The 21997-nt window shown below is 37.4% G+C and overlaps 1 protein-coding gene across 5 annotated transcripts in view; it reads left to right on the top strand.

Annotated features, from left to right (window-relative positions):
• KLHL15 (kelch like family member 15) overlaps nucleotides 1-13155 on the top strand; it is a 28474-nt gene extending 15319 nt beyond the window's left edge. For all 5 annotated transcript variants that reach the window (XM_082279397.1, XM_082279399.1, XM_082279398.1 and 2 more), the window contains one exon: nucleotides 6362-13155. In XM_082279397.1, the coding sequence (XP_082135523.1) occupies nucleotides 6362-7471 (1110 nt within the window). In that variant the 3' untranslated portion in view covers nucleotides 7472-13155. The remainder of the gene's footprint in view (nucleotides 1-6361) is intronic.
• Nucleotides 13156-21997: the final 8842 nt, after the last annotated feature.

Here is a 21997-nt window from a genome sequence, read left to right as displayed (position 1 = left end):
AAATGTACCAAATAAAGTCTGAGTTTGACTCTGCCAGTTCAGCTAACTCTGTATTTGCTACACACTGGCTGGCTTGTCTTATGTACTTTTATGTAATCTTTCTAATGGACATTTCTCAGATGCCTGTCACTGTAGTATATAAATAACTTATATAACTTTGCAAGTCATGATAAGGATACTTTTGGCCTCTCAAGCCATTCTGTTCCTTACATCATTTTTTTGGAGAGGTACACAATTTATAAATGAAATCAGTGACTCTAGATTAACACCTGGAGTCTGATGTGCGTTTAGAGTGCACAAGTGAAGGTACAGCCTGTTTGCTTACTGCAAACTGTCCTGGAAGAATGGCTTCTGAAGTATGAGGAGATACTCCTTTTGTTCCTCAGCCCTTAAAGTACATGCAGATGTATGAGAGAAAATGGAAAGATAATCCAGTAAGGATTTAGGGAACAGTTAGAAAGTGAAGGCAAAGTGTTTGGGGAAAGCACAAGTTTCACTATCCACTTTGTGCTTTCATTTTTATGAAACATGTCCATGGCTCTGTAAGTCTTGAGGAATTTTGGAGATAGAAGCTGGAGTGCCTTTCACCTGGATCATTGAGTTAATCTCCATGTTACTGGAGGCAACCATGTAATGATTTCTCTGATACATATTGCTTAAGCTCCATTTAGTTTCTGTGTACTACTCAGATGGAAATGTTGTTTCAAAACCCGTGTCCTTAAAATCCAGGGGTTTTTAATGTCCAGTCTGTAAGGTTTGTTATGACTTAGCCCATGCTGATTTATAAATGGCAAGCTTAAATGAAAAACTTACTAATCATTACATTCATCAGCTTCTGCTGTAGAGGTACAATGCACATAGTCTTTGAATATCTGCTGTCCTGTGCCTAGAAAATAATAATTTTTGAGAAGATGTTATTGTAATTTTATGTTAATGTGACTTTACCTTTCTTAAATGTGTTGAATTTCTTTTTTTTTTTCCCCATTTACCTCCATGTCTAGTAGTACATGTGTATCTACTTATACAACTTTGTCTGCTGAAGCTTATAATAAGAAGTGTGGGTGAGGTTAGGGGACCCCTCTTACTGTAGATAGGTGCTGTGCTTAATATTTTTGGATGTTAAGGTTATTGTTGATTTGAATAGATTTCCTAGCAGTATTTATTATGTGCTGAGCTTCTTAATTGTGGCATACAGGTTGTTGACTCCACTCTGATTTGAGAGATTAGATTGAGTTAGACTCCAGCTTGACTTTGATGAATTCAGTTTTTAAAAAGGAACAGCCAAGTAATCAATTTGAGGGCATTGTCCTTGCTGCACAGAGGCTGTGCCTTTCTATGGTTAGGCTGAAATTACTTAAGTGATTTGTAACACTTGTAGAACAGTCCTTCAAAGCCCTTCACTGGTACTGACCAGTTCTCATACTGGCTTATAATTGTGATTAGAATATGGTCAGAGATAAGTAGATGTGAAAATAATAAGGATCTTTGTTAGCAGAGTTGATGGACCTTAGTTTTTATTCAGGTTAATCTCTAGTAAATTAAGTTTGATTTTTTTTCAAGTAAGAGTAAGAATTTGGTCTTTAAAAGTGTGATATGGATGCCATCATTGTTCACTGGAAAGGTGGAACATTACTTTTGTACTCCTACTAGCTGAGTTTCAGTTGCATCACATGCACATTCAGAATTGGCAGGCTTAGAAAACTTTAGCACAATAAGTTAGAATCTTTAAAATAGGTCTCTGTTTACATGACTAGAGGTGATAAAGTCACAGTATGAGCCCTGGAGATTTCTCTGTACTTTTCTTTTTGTTTGTCTTTGGGTTTTTTTTACCAGTTCTACAGAAGGAAGCAAGTTAATATCCACCCATATAATAACATTAAAATTTAGTTGCCAGGTGCACAAATAATAGCTGTTTAGTTTGGGCAGTTCAAAAAAGGCCTTTCTGCTTTTGAAAGCTTTTTCTTATAAACCTAAGTAAAAAGAATACCAATAGAGCAGTAACTATAAAAGGTTATGTGAGGATTTTTTTTTTTAAGCCATATACTGAAGTAAAACATGTTACAGAACATTTACCTTGCATTTCATTGCTCTTCCTGCAGCTTATTAATTAGTGTAATTGTTTTGGGGGAGGGGGAAAGTTGATGAACATAATATGGGACACAGCTGGTCTTTTGTGGAGATCACTTTTCAAATTAGAAATTAATGGCTTAATTTTTTGTTTTACTTCTTCATATAATATAAATGGAAGATTCTGAGACTCCCATAGCTGCTACAACTACAAAAGCATGCATTGCAATACAGCAGAAAAATAGGCAATGATTAAAAGCTGCATTAATTTGGAAAGCCAGCAGTTTTTATGGAGTGTTTCACTGATTTAAAATGAAGAAGAGAAAATGCATTAAAGCTCAAATTTACTGTGACTGGAAGGATAGTGGTGATTTTGGTATTGACTGCCTAGGGGGTGAGTAGAGGGGTGGATGTTTTTAATTATTTTTACATCTTTTATTATGGAATGACACATTTGATTTAGTTTATGCTTTTCTCAGTCTGTGTAGCTAAAAGTCTGACTGTGAACCACTGTAACTGGTAGTTGATACATTGAGATAGTTCTTATTCTCCATCTCTGCATATCTTGAGGAAACTCTTACATTACATATACATGTCCCAGTATAACCTCTTTAAAAAGGTTTTCTCCAGAAAATTAAACAAATAATAGGAAAGAATGTAAAGAATGTAAAAAACCACACAAGCAAAGCTTTAGCACTTGGATTAAATTCCATTTTTTACAGTAAGACTGGGGTTGATAAGGAAGTGCAACTTAAAATGCCTTTTTGAGACCCTTCAGCAAGATAACAGAACAGTTTTTCTTTAAACTTCGAAAATGCTTTGAAGCATTTATTTATTTTTATCAATTCAGAGTTGATGATGTACTCTTTAGGAATGCACATTTGTTTTGCTTCAGGGTTCATGACGATTAATATACGTTTCCATCTGCTTTGCAGAAATCTCTGTGTTCTGCTTGAGTGTTGGTAATTATGGACACATTCCTTCCAGAGCTTCTACATTTGAACTTAACAGGAAAATTGGTCTATTGATAAGCACTTAGATATTTGCTGATCACTTTCTTGTTGCTACTTACAGGTAGTGGCAAAGCCTACTTTTGAAAGCTGAGGGCTTTCCTTCTGCATGTTTTGGGTGTCAGATAGAAATTCCCACAAAAGGCCATGTGCTTTCATCTGCTGACATGCACAACTTACAGTTGTTTTAAACACCAAACTACCTAAAGTTTAATGTTTCTCTTTTTTGATTTTACACACAAGTAATGACAATTACTGTAATATTGTTTGAAAGTGTAGGCAGAGGGTTTTCCTTACTGTGCTGAACAGGGCTTTCAAATAATTCTGGGATATTTCACAGTATGACTGAAAGTGGGCCAAATGACCTACTTTTGCTTTGTTTTCATTTGCATCAAGCAAGCATGAGCAGTCTGTACTTTCCTAGGCATATCCTAACATTCATCTTAGACCATCCTTTGAGCCTCAGCAGAGGTACTGCTCCTGTGAGAGGCAGTGTTGTGTTAGTGAAAGGTGGATAGCTAAAACCAGGGATACTTTTCCTCAACGGCCAAGTCTAGGAATGTTCCAGTTACCTTTTTTACCAGAATCGAGGTAGTCACTCTTGCTTTGTGGGATTTTTTTTTTTCTGCATATTGTAAGAATTGCTAGTGCTTGTGTATTTTCATGTTCACCTCTTCAAACTTGTGCATGTTGAAGCTTCCCCATGAACTTCAGTCACAGAGGGGTGTTAATAACTGGGAGTTGCATTTGCTCCTTGATGTCTTTTTTGTTTAAGGTAAGAGATTGAGGCTTTGCTTTGTCATGAGTGCCTTTGTCAAGATAAGCAGTAGTAAACAAATAGATTGATTCCCTGGTCATGAGGGTCTGTCTCTGGAATTAGAGATACACCTTGTTTCCTTTGGCATGCTCTCATGGGATGAGATTTAGGTTATGTGAAGGAGTAGAGTGATGAGGATGTAGGCTTATATTAATTCCAGTTTCTGGCTAGCATTCCAATTTCTAGATCTAATGACAGAGTTGTAAATGTTGAGGGAGAAAGAAAAACATTTTCTATCTCTGCCAAGCTTTATTGGTATGCTTCACAATGTAAGCATGTTGATCCTGTTGTCTTCCATAATTATCCAAGAAAGCCTGAACTGCATATAGGTGGAACAAAGATAATTTATATTTTTATTTAATTCCAAAGAGGATAGCTCCAGTTTGGGAATACCTGAAGTAGTCCTGCTGGTTTAGAATTTGAAAGTTCCTTTTAAAGATAAAGTAGCCCAGCCATGATTCTTTGTAATTTTAACTTCTTTTTCATTTTTTGTAACCTTTGTATGTTATCATTTTTCTGTTCTGTGGTTCTCCCTGCCAGCATGTTTTCTGTAATTTACATTCAGTCTTTTCAGTCAGGCAAGGTATACAGTTTATTCTAACAAGTACCATATAAGCAGATCTTTGCATGATATATTCTTTATTTGCAACAAGGAAATAGAGCTGTTGTTCCCCGAAGAGTTTGGCTTACTGTGAATGTTCTGTAAGTACCATACCTGAGTAAACCATTTTGCTCCAAAATAGATTCTGGCAAAAACAGTAGGAAGAAGCTGGACATTGCTGCAAGAATAATATATGTGATCTGCCTGTGACCATCCTCTTTTTTTTTAAAACAAAGATAAATTGAACTTGTCAAAATTAAAGTGGAGGAAAGAAAAAGTGTAAATAAAAACATCAAGTTACTGTCGCTCTTGAGCTATATACACTGCTTTACAATAGTAGGTTAGTGTTCAGGGTTTTTTTTTGAAATCTGGTGTTTCAAACTGTCTCAACTGTGCAAATTATGTTCAGTAAGAACAGTTCAAAAGATTTTTTAAAGAAATGATTCTTTGACAGCAGATGTCTTAATTACTATACAAGGAAGAGATGATTAACAGACAGCTAACAAAATTTTAATAGTATGTGTTTATGGAACAAGCAGCTACTTTATTCACAAGGTATAAAGAACATTAATTTCCAAATTGCTTTCCATATATGTAAAAATTCACACCACCAACCCTGAGGCGTTTTTTCTTTGGGACAAAGAATAGGAGATGGGGTAAAAGATACTTAAAAATAGCTTCTGGTGTTACCTTGTGGTCACTTGAAATTTCAGAGTGGCCTCAGATTTTTTTCAGAGCATTGCTTCTTCTTTGGAGCTGGTAGGTACTAAAGGCTTTCGGACTGTTTGAAAGCAATCCAATTTTGTGTGAAAGAAACTGGGATTTAGGATCAAATCTGATCAAGGATTTGTGGATTTGGCAACGTCTAGCAGGTTTTTATTTGTTTTAGAAGTGTGATTCAGAATGCTGTGTTACACCTGACTGTACAGGAAGAGTGAAGCCTCTGAAGAGATTCCCACAGTGAGCTGAGGATGCCTGGAGCTAGATTAATTAAAATGTTCAAGAGAGGGATGTGTTTTGGAATGGTCTCAGGACCAGCCTCACGCACTTAAATTGGCTTAGATAGTAGGAAGTGTTCCAGAAAGGAATTCTTATTTTCCCCCGTGCCTACAACTCCAGTAAAACTGAGCATGGATGGCTCGTAGGTTGTAACTCTCACCTGGGAAGTTCAAACCTACCTCTGCAATTTGCCAAAGAAATGCACAACCAAAGGATTATATGTTGAGATGTTTCCTTCTTGTGTTAAAGGCATGTGTTAACATGTGGAGACTCAAAGAGGGGAAACCATAAGGTCAACATCATGATGAGTGGTTGGCGTAAGCACGTATTCTGAAGGAAGGGGGTTGGGTACCTTCCCTTCCCACCCCACAGTAATTAAATAGCTCTGTGAGCAGAGCCTAGCATTTGGGAGCTCAGACTTCATTTGTGAGAATTCAGAAAAAAAACAGACTAGAGTAGACCTTGGTAACCACAGAATAGGTGTGTAGAGTGTCTTTGAAACCCAGGAAAAGAGTGAATTTTTAATTTGGGTGCTTTATGGATTAAGCAGAAGATGAACAGAAGCTGTTTTCAGGAGAAGGAATAATGATTTTTAGACTTGGGGATTTCAGTTGTGCCTAATTCCAGCATAAATTCTGCATGTGATTACTCTGCTGAAAATGTTAGTCACTGCTCTTAATCACTAAATTGCCTTCTGGATTTTGGATAACAATACATCAGTTTAAACCTTCATGCATAAATGCAATTGCTCTCAAGATTGCCTGAATGAAACGAAGTCAAATAATCTTCTAATGACACATAGTGCTTTAGGTTTTCTGGATTGTTTCTCTTGGTCAGAATTTTAATATCTTTTAAATGTATTCATAGGTAAAAACATCAGAGTTTTATCGATACTCCCGGCAGCTGCGACATGAGGTTGACCAAGCCATGAATTACTTTCATAGCGTTCACCAACAGCCTTTGATGGAAATGAAATCGAACAAAATTCGTTCTGCCAAACCCCAGACTGCAGTATTTAGAGGAATGATAGGACACAGTATGGTAAACAGTAAAATTCTTCTCTTGCACAAACCGAGGGTCTGGTGGGAACTAGAGGGTCCTCAAGTACCTTTACGACCAGACTGCCTTGCCATTGTAAATAACTTCGTGTTCTTGTTAGGTGGGGAAGAACTGGGGCCAGATGGTGAGTTTCATGCTTCATCCAAAGTGTTTAGATACGACCCAAGACAGAACACTTGGTTACGAATGGCAGACATGTCTGTGCCACGTTCTGAGTTTGCTGTTGGAGTGATTGGCAGGTATGTTTATGCAGTGGCTGGGAGAACCAGGGATGAAACGTTTTACTCAACTGAACGGTATGATATTACTGAAGATAAATGGGAATTTGTGGATCCCTATCCAGTCAATAAGTACGGACATGAAGGGACTGTGCTTGGTAACAAGTTGTATATCACTGGTGGAATTACGTCATCTTCAACTTCTAAGCAAGTGTGTGTGTTTGATCCCAGTAAAGAAGGGACAGTAGAGCAGCGAACACGGAGAACTCAAGTGGTCACTAACTGCTGGGAGAACAAATGCAAAATGAATTATGCAAGATGCTTTCACAAAATGATTTCTTACAATGGTAAGCTTTATGTCTTTGGTGGTGTCTGTGTGATCCTGAGAGCCTCCTTTGAATCTCAAGGATGTCCATCTACAGAGGTTTATGACCCCGATACTGATCAATGGACTATATTGGCTTCTATGCCAATAGGTAGGAGTGGTCATGGTGTAGCTGTTCTGGACAAACAGATAATGGTTCTTGGAGGCCTTTGCTACAATGGTCATTACAGTGATTCGATTCTCACTTTTGATCCAGAGGAAAACAAATGGAAAGAAGATGAATATCCAAGGATGCCCTGCAAGCTGGACGGCTTACAGGTCTGCAGCCTGCACTTTCCTGAGTATGTTTTGGAGCATGTTAGACGGTGCAGCTAAAACAGAATGAACAACCCCATGAAATACAAAAGAGCTATACTAATTCATTTAAAAAATTACAAACCAGTTGAATTCCTGCAGAGACATTTCCTTGTGTATAAGAACAACTGCTAAATGCTCAAGAGAAACAGGATGTACAGGGAGTGTACTTACCACGTTTATTAGAAAAGGTGATAGTTGGTCTGATCTTGTGAAAGCTTTGTTGTTTTTTTTTTTTTGTTTGTTTAACAAATGTAATTGTTAGTATGAGACAAAATATATTTTTGAGTCTGCCTTTTTTTTTTTTTTTTTTGGTAGTATTTTATGTCCACAATGTGGTCTCTTTTTTTTAATGGCCATTATACCGCTATGCTTTTGAAATAAGTTGAGTTTGACAAAATATTTGTGAAAGGAAAAGAAAGATGTTATTTTCACTCTTTATTGAGCACCAAAATACACATCATCATCTGTACTAGGGTACAACCAGGTATAAAGTAACAAAACCAAACCATTTCTGTATTTTATGTTGTCTTTTAGATGCTTTTCCCATTAACTGCAAAGTACTCTCAAATTTACTAGGTGTTTTTGTTTTCCCTTCTTTACTTTGGAGAAAAATTTTAACCCCTTTGCATGACCTTTTTCCTGGTTTTGTATAGTTGTACCAGTAAGTCTGCCAAAATGCAAATTACACATTTTCTACTAAATTGAAAACAAAGCATTTTTATATTCAAAACACTATTTCTATGCTGCCTTCTATTGTCTGTGTTGTGTTTGTTGGTGAGTAAAAAAAATGTATACACACATGTGCATACACTGTAAAAACTGTATATAAATGCATCTTTTTATGTGCAGTTACAATATTATATTTTAACTAGTGCACAGATTCAGCCATATCTGTTGAATTTAAGGTATTCCTTAATGAGCTAAATAATTCAAGGTTCTGAAGTGAAAAGGCCTCATGTGGTATCAAAGTATCTTATCTTTAGTATATACTGATTGATTCAGTAACCTTAAACTCTTTATATGGTTGCTACATAATGAACTGTTGATTATTTGTTATTTTATAAATTATTTTTAGAAAGTAAACTCATTTTACCTGAGTTTCCTTTTGGTTTCAATGTGCTGCCCGGTTTTCTTTTTTCATTAAAATGGAAAACATCAATAAGCAAATGCTCAGCACTGCTGCAACCCACAGTTATTTTTGGAACTGGATGCTGGATATACTGCAGTTTATTGTCAGTACTTTGCTTATACCCGCACTTCAATATGAGTACTCATATTGAAGTGGTATAATATTATTATTATTATTATTAACTTTTAAGAACTACTGCGTTTTGAAAATATGGAGTTAGGTGATTGGTTTGTTAGTATAATTTCTGTTTCTTTTATAAAAACCTACACAACTATGGCTACTGACCTTGGAGTGCCTGAATAGAGATGGCTGGTCCAAGGGGGCTTTGAATATTCCATTGTGTTAATTTGCAGGTATAAGTGACAGCAGGTTGGTAAGAATTATCTGCCAAGACATAAATAATAACAGTAATTGCATTTTGACTATCTTTATGGATATGAAATTAGCCACTTCTAGAACCTAAAGGAGAGATCTGGGGAAGCTGAAGGCTCACAGGTAGTTCAGATGCTGAAACATGCAGCTGCATATTTTGTAAAATCTAATGCTGCTGTGTTTCATTTTAAGCAATAGATTTTACTTTATATGCAGCAATGCAAAACCACTTTTTTCAGCATCTTCCCGTCAGAATTCACTGTAGAAAAGGAGTGTACAGTACTCAGGGAGTTCAAAAGAATGCACTTACAAAGGGACCAAAATCACCCTAAGTTTTCCATGTTAAAAATAATACCTACTTCTGTAAATGAAGTTTGAAATAATAGAAGTTAAAACAATGTGTAAAACTTCTCATATTGTGCTCTGGTGTCTTTGTAGGAATTATGTTTTGGGTTGAAATGTGAGTATTTGGAGCTATATGGCAAGTCAGCAGATTTTTAGGGTTTGTTTATTGTTAGAAATGATTTATTAATTGAGTATTTTCATATGTTTTAAAAGAAAGAGAGAATGTTTGCCATTATAGCTGTAGTGATAAGTTATTTACAGCAGAAGAGACTGGACCAAATATTGATATTCAGCCTTCTGATGCAGACTAGTTTGCAGCTAAATTTGTCTTTCTTAATAAGAATTCAGTTCACTGAATTAGAAATCTAATTTCTTGATAGCTTAACGCAAATGTGGCTTACACTAAAACCTCAGTTCCACGGTGAGATTTGTGTGTACGTCACCCTACATGGGTAGAGATAAACTGACTCTGGTAGGTGCTGGCTGTGTGCTCACTGTACGTAGTTCATGGGGTATTGGGGCACAAGAGAAATAAAACAAGGTAGTTTTTGTTTTGTTTTGTTTTTTGTTATTATTCTCTTTGTCACCAGCTCATTTTTCAAAAGTTAATGGGGCAGGAAAAACTAATCCTTTATGAGGCAGCTGTCATGGGCACGTTACATAGAGTAGAGCACTTTACGTGGGGCCAGTGCCAGTGTGGGGAGAGGCCCTGGCTCTGGATCTCTGGTGGTCAGGAGTCAGATGTCTGAGAGACATGGCCAAGACTTTATTAAAAGTAATGATAAGGATAGGGGTGTCTCAAGTTACATTTTTGAGTCTGCATTTAAGCGTCTTCTGAAGCCCTGTGTGCTCAGCAACTGCCACTAAAGTCATTGGTGAGTGTCGACACTTGAAAAATGAAGAACCAATTGGTTTTGGTGCTCTGCTTTTAAGCTCATATTTATCTTCAGGTGTCCAGTTCTGAAAGATCTTGTTCAGGATTGTAGTAATGATAGTAGCAATTGTTCTGTGAAATCGTAATTGAACTGTTGGTTTCAGCTTCCCTGAAGTTGTGTCTCCATTGAGAGGCTGGCTGTAACCTTTCCAGCATTAGGGATGGTTGGAATTTGCTTGGGATTAGAATGGTGGGGATATGTGAGAATGTTTTGTCAGTTTACATTTCTAGTGCTTTTATTTTTCAGACCTGAAATACAAAAATTAGCTTCTGTTCTCTTTTATACTGCAATGGAACTTTTGAGGCAGTTACTTTTGTTACTTTGTATATTGGAGGGATTTTTTCTAATTGAAAATTTTTTTATGTTTGCTCTAAGTATTTAGCTCCAGATAATTTAGTACCTTAAACAAGCCTAAGCTGGCTAATGAGAATTGTCTATTACTATCAAATTTTGAGCATTATGGTCAGATTAAGATGGGTTTTTAAAAACATTTAAATGCTTCTAATTTGTCAAGGAAGTTATGATCTTTGGTTATTAGGTTTGGGGAGGTTCTCCTGTTCCCATCTCATAGTGGAATACCAGCAAATCTAATGTCACCCACATATTTTAAAATTCAACATAAGACTTGCTTTGGAAAGCAAGTGTACTTGCCTTTTTTTAAAAAAGTGGACATAGTGAGTTACAATCTAGAGGGGTTTTTTCGCACCTATACAAAAATGTATCAGCTTCATTTCTTAATTTAGCAACCAACTTCAGGAGGAAATTTTCTTTTCAAACAAGACAATGGACAAAAAGCACAGTGTTCCTGTAAAGGGACCGGATACTGCCAGTTCCCATTTTGTGTGCTCCTATGTCTGTTTTTAGGGGGCAGAGTTTTTTTTTATAAGTACTGCATAAGGAAAAAATAGCTCATTTTCTCCCACAAAGTGTTGGTAGTTTCATTGTGGAAGGTATCAGCTGGCAAAAATAAACTTTAGGAATTTTTTCCCCATGAATTCAGCTGGAAGAAGGCAGTCCTTGGTTTTACAGAGGTCCTGCTGTTTTAGAAAGCACTGGTAGCAAGTGGCAGCATATGAGCTACGTGGCAACTGCTTTTATGTTGCTTTCTTCTGAAAAACGTGGATGCCCTACTTTCTGCAGTATGATAGCAGTTAGAACTAGCTCTGAGGGTTTGACTGTAATATTTCCCTGGTTTCTGAGATTTGCAGCTATTTAGTTTTGAGGCTCTCCTGCCTTAGAAACCCAAGTGCTGCATTTCCTCATGCTAATAATACGGTAACTACTTGTGTCAGGGATGAAGCTTCACTTGACACTCAGGAAACAAAGACAAAATTCAGCAGGTGCAAATTCAAACGATCTCAAAAACCCCATTGCTTAACTCATTATGTCCATTCTTCAGCAAAGGGAGCGTAAGCATTGTGGGGACACGCTAACAGTTCTTTAGAAATAAACTTCCAGTTTGTGTCAGCCTGCATATGTCAAAGTCTTTTTAGAAGTAGTTGCATTTGTAGAGCTATTTTGCCTTTTTAATATACTTTTTCTTAAAAAAAACAGAAATAGTGAATCGGGCCCCACCCAGATTGTTTTAACACTTCAGATGTGTACTTCACATATGTGAATAGTCCAGTACAAAGAAACAGACAACTGTAAGGTACTTAAAGGAAAACGTAAAAGCGCAAGTGTTACTAAGCCTGTGCTTACGAGTTTATAGGGTTGGGGCCATCAAAGAAAACATCCCTCCTGCTCTCCTTCTGCTAATAAAAATATATATAGGTGGTGAAGTTACTTGAATAAGCATCTGTCACACGTGGCAGGGTTTACTGAAGGAGAGTGGGAAAGAACATAACTGGAAAACACATCATCTATTTGAACAGCGCTTGCAGGTGTCCTGTAGCTAATATTCTGAGATTTTCATTCATGTTTGTTAAACAACTTGAAGCTGCTTAAAATAAATACTAATGACTACTTTTGCATCTTTATTCTATATTTGAAAGTAGGTGAGTAACTTGAAAATTTCTGTTTGTGTGGGTAAACTTCATAAAACCTAGTTGTATATGTCAGGTGGCAGAAAAACTAATTTGTTTTGAGCACAGCTTTCCTGTATGTCCCTCTACTAATTTTTTTTACACTTCTCTAAGTTCAATTTATGTAATCTTTTAAAAATAGCTTTCAAAAATCAATTCCAAGTACCTTTGGATTAATATTAAATTGGTAGCTAGGGGAAAATAATTTTTATTTGCAGATAGTTTTTATTTATAGCTCTGGTAGAAAAATCTTACTGTAAGTCTAGGAAATGCAGTGTTCTGTAGGACTGTAAAGTTAGCTATATTTAGGGGGCTTTTTTTACCTCAGTGGGACCCACGTAACTTTTATGTCAGTTCTGGAGCAGGTGAAGGGAAGAGTGAACTATGTTTTTATTTTAAATATTTTTCCCTATATATTGTTATTTTTGTAGATCTTTTTAAAATAAATTATTATATGCTGGAGATTGCAATTCCACTATAATATCCCACAATTCCAGTGTACAATATCAGATTGTTTGTATTGAAAAGAATGTATTTGATAAGTTAACAGGAAGAGTTATTTTCAAATTGTACTGTGTTTGTGTCTAGCTATTGGAAATACTTTTCCTATAGAAAATTAAAATTATATGTATATGACCTCATATATACATTTGGATTAACTGTCTAATGATTACCCTAGGGCTGCTATAAATTTCTCTAAATAATTTAAGAATTGCCTTTTTTTAACTGTTTTAAAGCATTTCTTCTTGTCTTTTTTTTTGGCAGAAAGTAATTTTCCCTTGCTATGGATACAGTATGCTCAGACTTGCATATGTGCTCTGTTTGGGTTTCAAGCTGAAAAAAATGTATAAAATGTGTATAAAGAAAAGTGTAAATAAAATATTTTTAATCTTTAAACATTCTTGTGTAAACTTTGTAATACTTAAAAGTGTAGTGGACCTGGATTACTTTCTCCAGGACTTCAGAGATGACTCAGTTAAACAGCTCTTCAAACTGTCTTGTTGCAATGTTTGTGTAAGATTTTGTTAAAGTTATCCCATCATGCTGGATGTGCTTATAAGCAACATCAAGTTCTTCTCTTTAACTGTATTTTACAGTCTTCCCAGTTTTAATTGCTGTAGTGCATTTATCTGTTTACTCTGCATTTCAAGCTTGAATGAATGTTTGGAGTTGACTTGGTTGTTACATTTGTCCCCCAGTGTGTAAGCATGAATTTAAACTTCCAAGACTGAACACCCAAGGCAGCCTTTGGTGTTGGTCAGCAGCCAGGAGAGAGCGTTCCCTGCTGTCAGGTACACGGAATTGGGGGCTCCCAGCCAACGTGTGTTCACCACACACTTGGACCTCAAAGTGCCAGAAGGCCAGGTTATACTTCTTAACATTTCCTGTAATAGGAAGGGGAAACGTCATTTCAGGATTAAAGTGTCAGATCAGCATTCAATGCCAGGGAGGGGGAGCAGGGTGGGAGGGCAGGTAAACCAGGTTATAATCATATTTTCTCAGGCAGTCCGATGAAAGCCTTCCTTGTCAGTCCATTGCCACAATTTTTCTTTCTCTGTCACTATTTTGTCAAGTCTCTCAGATCAAAGCCTCTGGTTTAAAAGTCTGCTGTCAAGAATGTTTGAAAATAACTGTGGTGTCTTTCTTTTTTAATATTGAGTTCTAAAATAGAATTTTAATTTTATTTTAATAATTCAAATTACTTTAAACTTTATTTGCATAAAGTAACTTCCCCCATGCTCCCCTCCTTCCTCTCCTTTTTTAGTAACTTTTCTTCATCCTACACAATGTACTCTTTAATGGGAGTATGCTGTGGATGAATTAATGGGAGGAAGGGCCACTTTTAATTGTGATATGTCCCCATTTTGGGTTCAAAAGGAGACCAAATGCATTAGACTGATACAGTGGAAGAGAAGGTGACAGTCTTCTCACACTGTAAATGTTACTTACATTTCTTTTTGTTCACCTTTTTAGTCTCCCTTCTCAGTGAGCCAGGATGAATTTTTGGCAGTACCTTTTTTCCAAGACGTCACAATGCCCGACTTGACTTACTCATTAGCACCTCTGTAGCTGATCAGGCATCTCCAACAAAATTTCCATTGTTTCACTAAGAGCTCTCACATTTTGACTGGTTCATACCAAATTCCTCTCTTTTTTTAATTACGTGGCCTTATTTTTTGGTAGTAGTTAGTAATCTCTGTTCACTTGTTTTGTATTATATGAAATAAATGTTATTTTGGCAATGGGCTTATTTGGTGAATGCCTTCTATATTCTTTGCTATAAATTATCCTTGTTGACATGAAATTCCCAGTTTCAGCAGATGTTCCTCCTTTGTTATAGACTGGGGTTGTAGGGTTCTGGGTTTGGGTTTTTTTGTTTCTTTTTTGAATCCATTCGCTTCATAATACGGAAAGGCAAAGTGTTGCTTTGGGTGTTGCACAGATTCTGTATCAGTTCTGTACCTTTTGAGTTCATAACATACTTGTGGATATGTGATCCCCTACCCAGCCTCTCGCCTGTCAGATCTTGCTGATGGTTCAGTGTCATCCTTTAACTGGAGTACAGCCTTGTCTAATGCAACTTTCTTGGCATGTGCAAAAACTTTGTTCAAGGGAGAGGGTAGGGAATATGTGTAAAGGCAGCTTCAATTTCTTGTTTTCATTAACACTTTCCACTTCTACATTCAATTCTGTAGTTGTGCTGACAGGTGCTTTAGGCAATGTTTACAGGTAAAAATAAACCTCATCATGATGTCTGTTTAACCACACAATGACTGGTCAGTCATCTGTCCATTGGAAAGTCATCTATCCATTGGAATGAATGCCAGCATTAAGCATCATATGCTGAGTACCAAACATTCTAGATTGATGGTATGTGGTACTTTAAGGAACTAAAAAATACTCTTTGCTGTGTATCTGATGTCTGTCAAATGTCTCCTGGTGCTGTTACCCTTGGTAGCATTTCTCCCGTATTACAAAAAAAAATTTTGTTCAGTAAGTGGTGTGGAATAAAGTATCTGTTTTCTAATGAGATAGAAGGCTTTAGTGGTTAACCCTTTTATTGCACTATTTAATTTTACCAGACAGCTATGTCTGTCTTTGGCTTAAACTGGCAGCCTCCTTTCCTACAGCCATTTCAGTATGTCCTCAGGCTTGTTCTAAACATAGTTTGTTTGGAGTTTGTCATGTGGTTCATCTCACAAGTTTGAGTTACACCATGTAATTATTTATTCTGTGTGAGAATCTTCTTTCCTGGGGTGAATTGTGCATGCTGTGGGGTCTGTTTATATGTACTTGAGTGCTATTGACGAGACTTTCTGACTTTACCATCCTTTCCTTGTCAAAGGAATGACATCATTCCAACTGAAACCCAAGTATTTCCTCTGTGTTTAAGTTCTGTCATTTCAGGGTAAAAGCTCTAAGGTGGTCAGTGTATTCCTCTTGTGTTTATTTTCCCAGATTGCTGAAGTCATACAAAATGCATGGATTGTGCTTCTGGTGTTGATGTAAGGCATGGCTTAAATGCTTCCCCAATGTTGGTATAGTGATGACCTTTATTTTCACTCCTGGAAAGCAAGGAATTGCTCTGCTATCATCCTCCACCTCTCAGAAAGCCCCCTTGGCAAATCTGTGCCCGGGAAAGAGTCCTAGTTACTTAGGTGTCCTTGGTTGGCTGAGGATGTTCTGTAAGATTTGCCTTGTGTCACACACACACTCTTACTTCCTCTGGCTCTTACGGGTATTTCTGCAAGGATTTTTTCATCTAACACAGGTGGCAACTTGATATCAAGAACTTAATTTTAACTTACTATAATGAAATCCAAAATACTAAAGCTTCAGAAGACATTTCAGAGAACAAAAGCCTTTTTAAAAATCTGTGTATTTCTTCTCCTCCTGATTTGGAGTTCATTTATTGCAATCAGGAAGTTACTGTCAAGTAATAACTTTTCCTAATCTTTCTCCTGACAGATTATTCAAAGCACTGAAAAGCATCATGTAGTCAGAAGGAAAAAAAGTGATGATAATTAACTGAACTGTAGCTTTTAGTTGAATGATTTTCTTAAAGTTGGGAACCGATCCAATTAACAACCTTCTGGAAGCTGTTTTCTGAACGACATGGATTTTGGGTTAGTGCTGTTCTCTGAAAACAACGGGAGTGAGACTGACTTCTACCTAAGTTAAATAAACTAAATACCTCAGCCAAGGAAATCTCGGTACAAAATTGTTAACACCCAAATAATAACCAACTGTACTCTGCAGAAGTTATGCTCCTTAAAAAGTGATCAGAGTTTCTCAATTTTAGTTTTGTCCTAGCTTTGCTGTGCAGAGATTTTTATTTTTCCCATGGTAAAAATTAATGACAATAATGTATTTTTTGCTAAACTTGTTAAACCGGTGTAGGAAGGCACAGAGAGATCTGCTCTCAGATCTGCAGCCTTGTTCAAAGCAGGGCAGAACACATTAAAGTGACTGGAAGGGTTAGCAATTTCCCAGTACTTTAACTTTTGATGATTTATGCATCTGCTATGGATGGAAATCATCCAATATCCTCCAGAGATAATGTCTGGGACCAGACATACAATTTACCTGCTTCATATTCCCATTTTCTGTAACAATGGATTGATCCCTCAGGCTTTTCAATTCATGAAATTGCCACTCTTGATGTTCAGCGAAGTTGTTCCTATTTGTAACACCCAGTTTCTGGGCCCGTATAATACCCTGCATTAGTAAGAACCTATTTGATCATGGTTGAGAAATGTGGTATTTTTCTCATCTATACAGCAGCCAAAGCATGCTAAGGCATTGTTTTTTTGGTGGGCCAGCACCATATTGTACAGATTTACAAGCATGAGGAGGTAGTTTTAAATGCTGTGCTCAATGGAAGCAGTTAAGTAAAGTCTCTGTCAGGCTGTGCCCCACTACCCTGTGCCCCCTTTGTTCCTACACCATAAGCTGCAGTCATGCCAGGCATAGCCCTTCTCCAGAGGGAGTGGGGGGTAGACATCAATGGCTTCACATTAGAAGTAGTAGGGGATAACAGGTATTAAACCTATAAGGGATCATTAGGGGAAGCCGTCTAAATGACCGTTTTCATTAGTGATTGTGAGAGGCCCCTGGAACATGTCCTAGAGTTTCCTAAATGCACTTCAGGATTAAGCTTCTGTAAGGCTGGGTGCTGCTCCTTTGTGGCAAATGCTCCCAGAAAGGAAGCAGTAGTGGAAGGTACCAGATATGATGGGTTTTAATGAATATGAGGCAAAGGAATGCAAAGGTGCAAACCCAGCCTAAACAAATGCCATGGTACCACAGAGCAAGGACCTGTAGAAGGACTTCCTGGCTGATGAGGGCTCTGCACAGAAACCAGATTATGTCCCAAAAAGGGCATTTTGCTTCCAGAAGGAATGTGTACCTTTAATTGAAAATTATTTGGTAGACCTAGAAACTGTCATTTAGGTAAATAATGTACTGCATTGAATATGCATGTATATTTATGAAGATATGTAAATCAATACATTTATAGGCTATTCACATCACCTTGCTAAGAAATTAGGGATTACTGTGAAAATAATTTTTAAGGTAAAAAAATTCATGCACAAAATACATAAAGCCTGGCAACAGATGCAGGACCTCCCACCTTTTAGCTTTAGTTGATTTCCAAAATGTATCCTGTTCAACTGAAATCTGAGGTGCATTTGAATTTTGGAAGGAATTGGGCTTTGTTGTGATGGGTGCTTAAGGGCATCAAAAAGGTGTTTGTGCTCTCACTGCTGCTGGTAGCCTGTATCTCTGTGCTTTATTAGGCAATCCACACATCTCTGTTGGTGGTATCAACAACTTGTTGATAGAATGACAGAAGAATTGTTCATTGCAGCTGGAAGGAGTGACTGAAAAACGTGGAACCAGAGCTACTGATGGCTGCAGCAAGAAGCCAAAGATCTGAATTAGGGAAGGAACATTTGGGTTTTTAACCATGGTAATATCAAAAGGGAAAATAGATGCAGTTGGTTTACACTGGGTTTTTTGCATTATACATGTCTCTTTTCTACCTGTCTCCTGTTTTAGATTATAGGATCTTTCTTTGGAAAGCACTGAGTGTGTTTTGGATGCTGTCAAAATGTGGCAAAGCTGGTGAGACAACAGGTGCTGAAATTCAAGTCCTGGTTTACCTCAGATGTGAATGCAGTAAAGACTTTGCTGCAGTTAAAGGTAGGTCAGTGGGAAAGCACAAATAGTTCTGCAATGGCATCTGTCCTCAACACTTAATTTACTTTCTGAATGTGTGACTTCAGACCTTGTAGCTGCCAATAAAGTACCTCTGACAAATGTTGAGAAACGACCCACTTTAAGTATGAAAAGAGAAGGCACAAGTAAGTTTCACTCTAATTAAGACAGTATCATTAAATACAAAAATCTGTTCAATTTAGTTTTGGTAGGGTTTTTTTGTTTTGGTTTTTTTTTTTTTTTATCATTTAGGAAGTGAATAAAGTAGAAAAGATGGAGTACTCTTATGGATATGCAAACTACTCCCCCTTCACAAAGGCACAGTGAAAGGTCTGTCGTGCACCCAAGAAAGGCCAGTTCAATTAGCTGCTTAACAAATATGTGCTAAAAGTGACAGGAACCTGAGAAATGGACCCACCCAGCAAAGCTGTGTGCCTGACATGCCCCCTCCCACTGTGCTTTGTGTGGGCATTTAGAGCGCCAGGCTCACAGCACTGGGTGAAGCAGCTTAACAACTGAAGGTTGAATTTACTGGGGCCCTCGTGGTTGTGTATTTTCTAATAACTACATATTTTCAATGAACTTGAAGAGAGATCTGCCAAACAGCATTATTTCCACTTACAACACAAACAAAAAGCTCTAAGAGGCAGAATAGCAGTTTCTTTTATAAAGACATCAAAACCCAATTCTAAACAGGCTGGCAAAACTGTAGTGACAAGTCATGGTATTTTAAAGAATCATTTGTTTTAATGAAAAAAGGTGCATGGAAAAACATGGGGGGTCTTGGGACTGTTTGTTTGTTTGTTTGAATATACAAGATGATCTATCATGAAGGAGAACATCAAAACAAACGTTTCAGAATTATGTTTTCCAATGATCAGTGTGAGTAGGTAACTTGATTGGTATTTGATGGGCAGATGTTACACACTCACATTTTAGCCTTAATGTGCAACAAATAATTTTTTTTCCCTACTCTTATAAATCTATGGCAAAGAACTGTAATTGTATTGCTAGTAAAGGACTGATCTTATTTTCCTGACCAAAAAATAAACGGTAAACAAGCAATCTAATAAAACATTATGAAAGCTCAGACCATAATGGCTAAGGCAGAGGATTAGAGATCGAGTTTCTTAAATTGTATTTCTGCCTGTGCTGACATAGTTTATGAACTGTAGTGACATTTTCAAGCTTCTCTGAGCAGCAGCTTTCTAAAGGAAATGTATCTTTCACAAGTGTTTAGAAAAGCCAATTACCAAGGAGAGAGAAAAAAACTGGCATGCAAAATCAAACTGAAATTTGCTAGAGGTTCTTACGTTAGAAACAGCCAGGAGTCAGTCATGCCAGACCTCTTTATTCTGTGGCCTCAGCAGCAGAAACTTCAGCTCCTTTTTAAGCCTGTCTGACAGTGTTTTGGACTGTGCATAATCCATTATGGCATATATTATCCTTGTCCCAGGGAAATTTTGCAGAGATAACCTCCTCCAGCATAAGAGAACAATACACCTACATGAAAGCTATTATATTTGTATTGTTCTCCTCTACAAAGGTTTTCCCATTTATTTTAATCTGTCATATCAATAGTTTTAAAGATTAACTTTCACATTAACCAAAAAAAATGCACTGAAGATGCCTGAGCTAATAAAATTATTTGGATTAAAATTTTTTTTGAAGCAACCATCTGTTCTTCAGATATTTTTATCTGTGTTACATAATTGTATTAGTAATTGTTGTATAGCCTCTACATATAAATTGATAACAAAAATGTGTATTTGTAACATACACACGATTTTATGTCCAGAAAGAATTGGAATTTTCTTTACTGTTCGTGTACCAAACTTAAAAAGAGAGTGCTTGCTTTGCAAACTATCCCATCACATCCTGACAAAACCTCCACAAAATGCTGCAAAATCAGTTTTCCATAAACATTTGCCTCACACTGGCTGCTTACATTCTGTAAATGTAAGTGATAGTGCAAAACATAGTGCAATGGAGAAAGAGGCCAGTTAGTGTTCTTTACTCACTGGCCACTTAAGTACATCTTAGGTTTAACTCTTCCATGCTAAAATCTTTATAACCAAATCCATTATAAAGTATCAGTATTGTCTGTGGGTACAGAAGCTCATTTTGTACCATTTGTTCACGGCATTTCTGCTGTCCCATTAAGTTGCCTGTTAGGGAGCATTGCCCAGTTCTGCAATGCAATGGTTAAGCTTTTTCCTGCTACAGCTGCTTCTGTCAGGTCTTTAAAGATTCTGCAGTAAAGAAATGTAGGAATTTTCTTTAAGAGGGAACAACAAAAATTATCATCACAAAGAAAACTGTACAAGGGTGCATACCTTGTCTGTCTTTCCACAGTACTGTTCCTGATTAACTCTTTGCTACCATATTCTTCAAGTGATTCACCTTTTGCATTAAAATTCTTCTAATAACATTTTCTAGGACTAACAGGATGCTATTAATATTCTAAAATCAATACTAGCTGTTTTCAAGAAACTGTGTTTCTTGAACACCTCCAGGGATGGTGACTCCACCACCTCCCTGGGCAGCCTGTTCCAAGTCCATTTTCTGACAGAAATTTAGAACTCCTCATTTCTGATATTCATCTCCCACTGAGTTACAACTCAGTCACCGTGGGATGTACACAAGACCCTTTCTTGCCACAGATGTGAGAGAAAAAACTTGCACCTGTCCAACTCACTCAAGTGAGCTGGAAGATGCCACAGGGGATGCAGAGACCAAGGAGTGTAAAAATGCTGAGAAAAGGGTACTTGGTTTTTTTTTTTTAAATTTAATGAGATTAGAAAGGCACAGAACCCTATCCATACACAAGCCCCATTGTGCTGGTTTTGGCTGGAGTAGAGTTAATTCTCTTTGCAGTGGCTGGTAAGGGGCTGGATATTGGATTTGTGCTGAACACAGGATTGATAATACAGAGATGTTTTTGTTACTGCTGAGCAGGGCTTACACAGAGCCAAGGCCTTTTCTGCTTTTTGTACTGCCAGGCTTGTAACAGGGCTGGGGGTGCTTGGAAGGCTGGAAAGATACACAGCTGGGACAGGTAACTACAACTGTCCCGAGGGATATTCCAGACCATGTGACATCATGACCAGTACATATAGTGGAGGGAAGAAGAAGCAATGGAGGGCACATTTGGAGTGATGGCATTTGTCTTCCCAAGTCATCGATTTGTGTGATGGAGCACTGCTCTCCTTGAGATGGCTGAACACCTGTCCAAACATGGGAAACTGTGAATATATTCCTTGTTTTCCTTTGCTTGTCTGCATGCTTTTGCTTTCCCTGTTAAACTGTCTTCAAGCCACGAGCTCTCTAGTTTTTATCCTTCCGATTCCCTCCCTGATCCTGCTGGTGGGGCAGTGAGCAAACAGCCGTGTGGGGATTAGGTACCAGCTGGGCTTAAGCCCAGAGTGGTTTATGTACTGATCATGATGACACACTGATCATGAATATCCCTTTGGACAGTTAAGGTGACCTGTCCCAGCTGTGTCTCCTCCCAACC

This window comes from Coloeus monedula (genome assembly GCF_965178545.1).
Source record: "Coloeus monedula genome assembly, chromosome: 3".
NCBI classification, from domain to species: Eukaryota; Metazoa; Chordata; class Aves; order Passeriformes; family Corvidae; genus Coloeus; species Coloeus monedula.
Note: the sequence above shows the minus strand (reverse complement) of the source record. Positions and strands in the feature narration are given on the sequence as shown.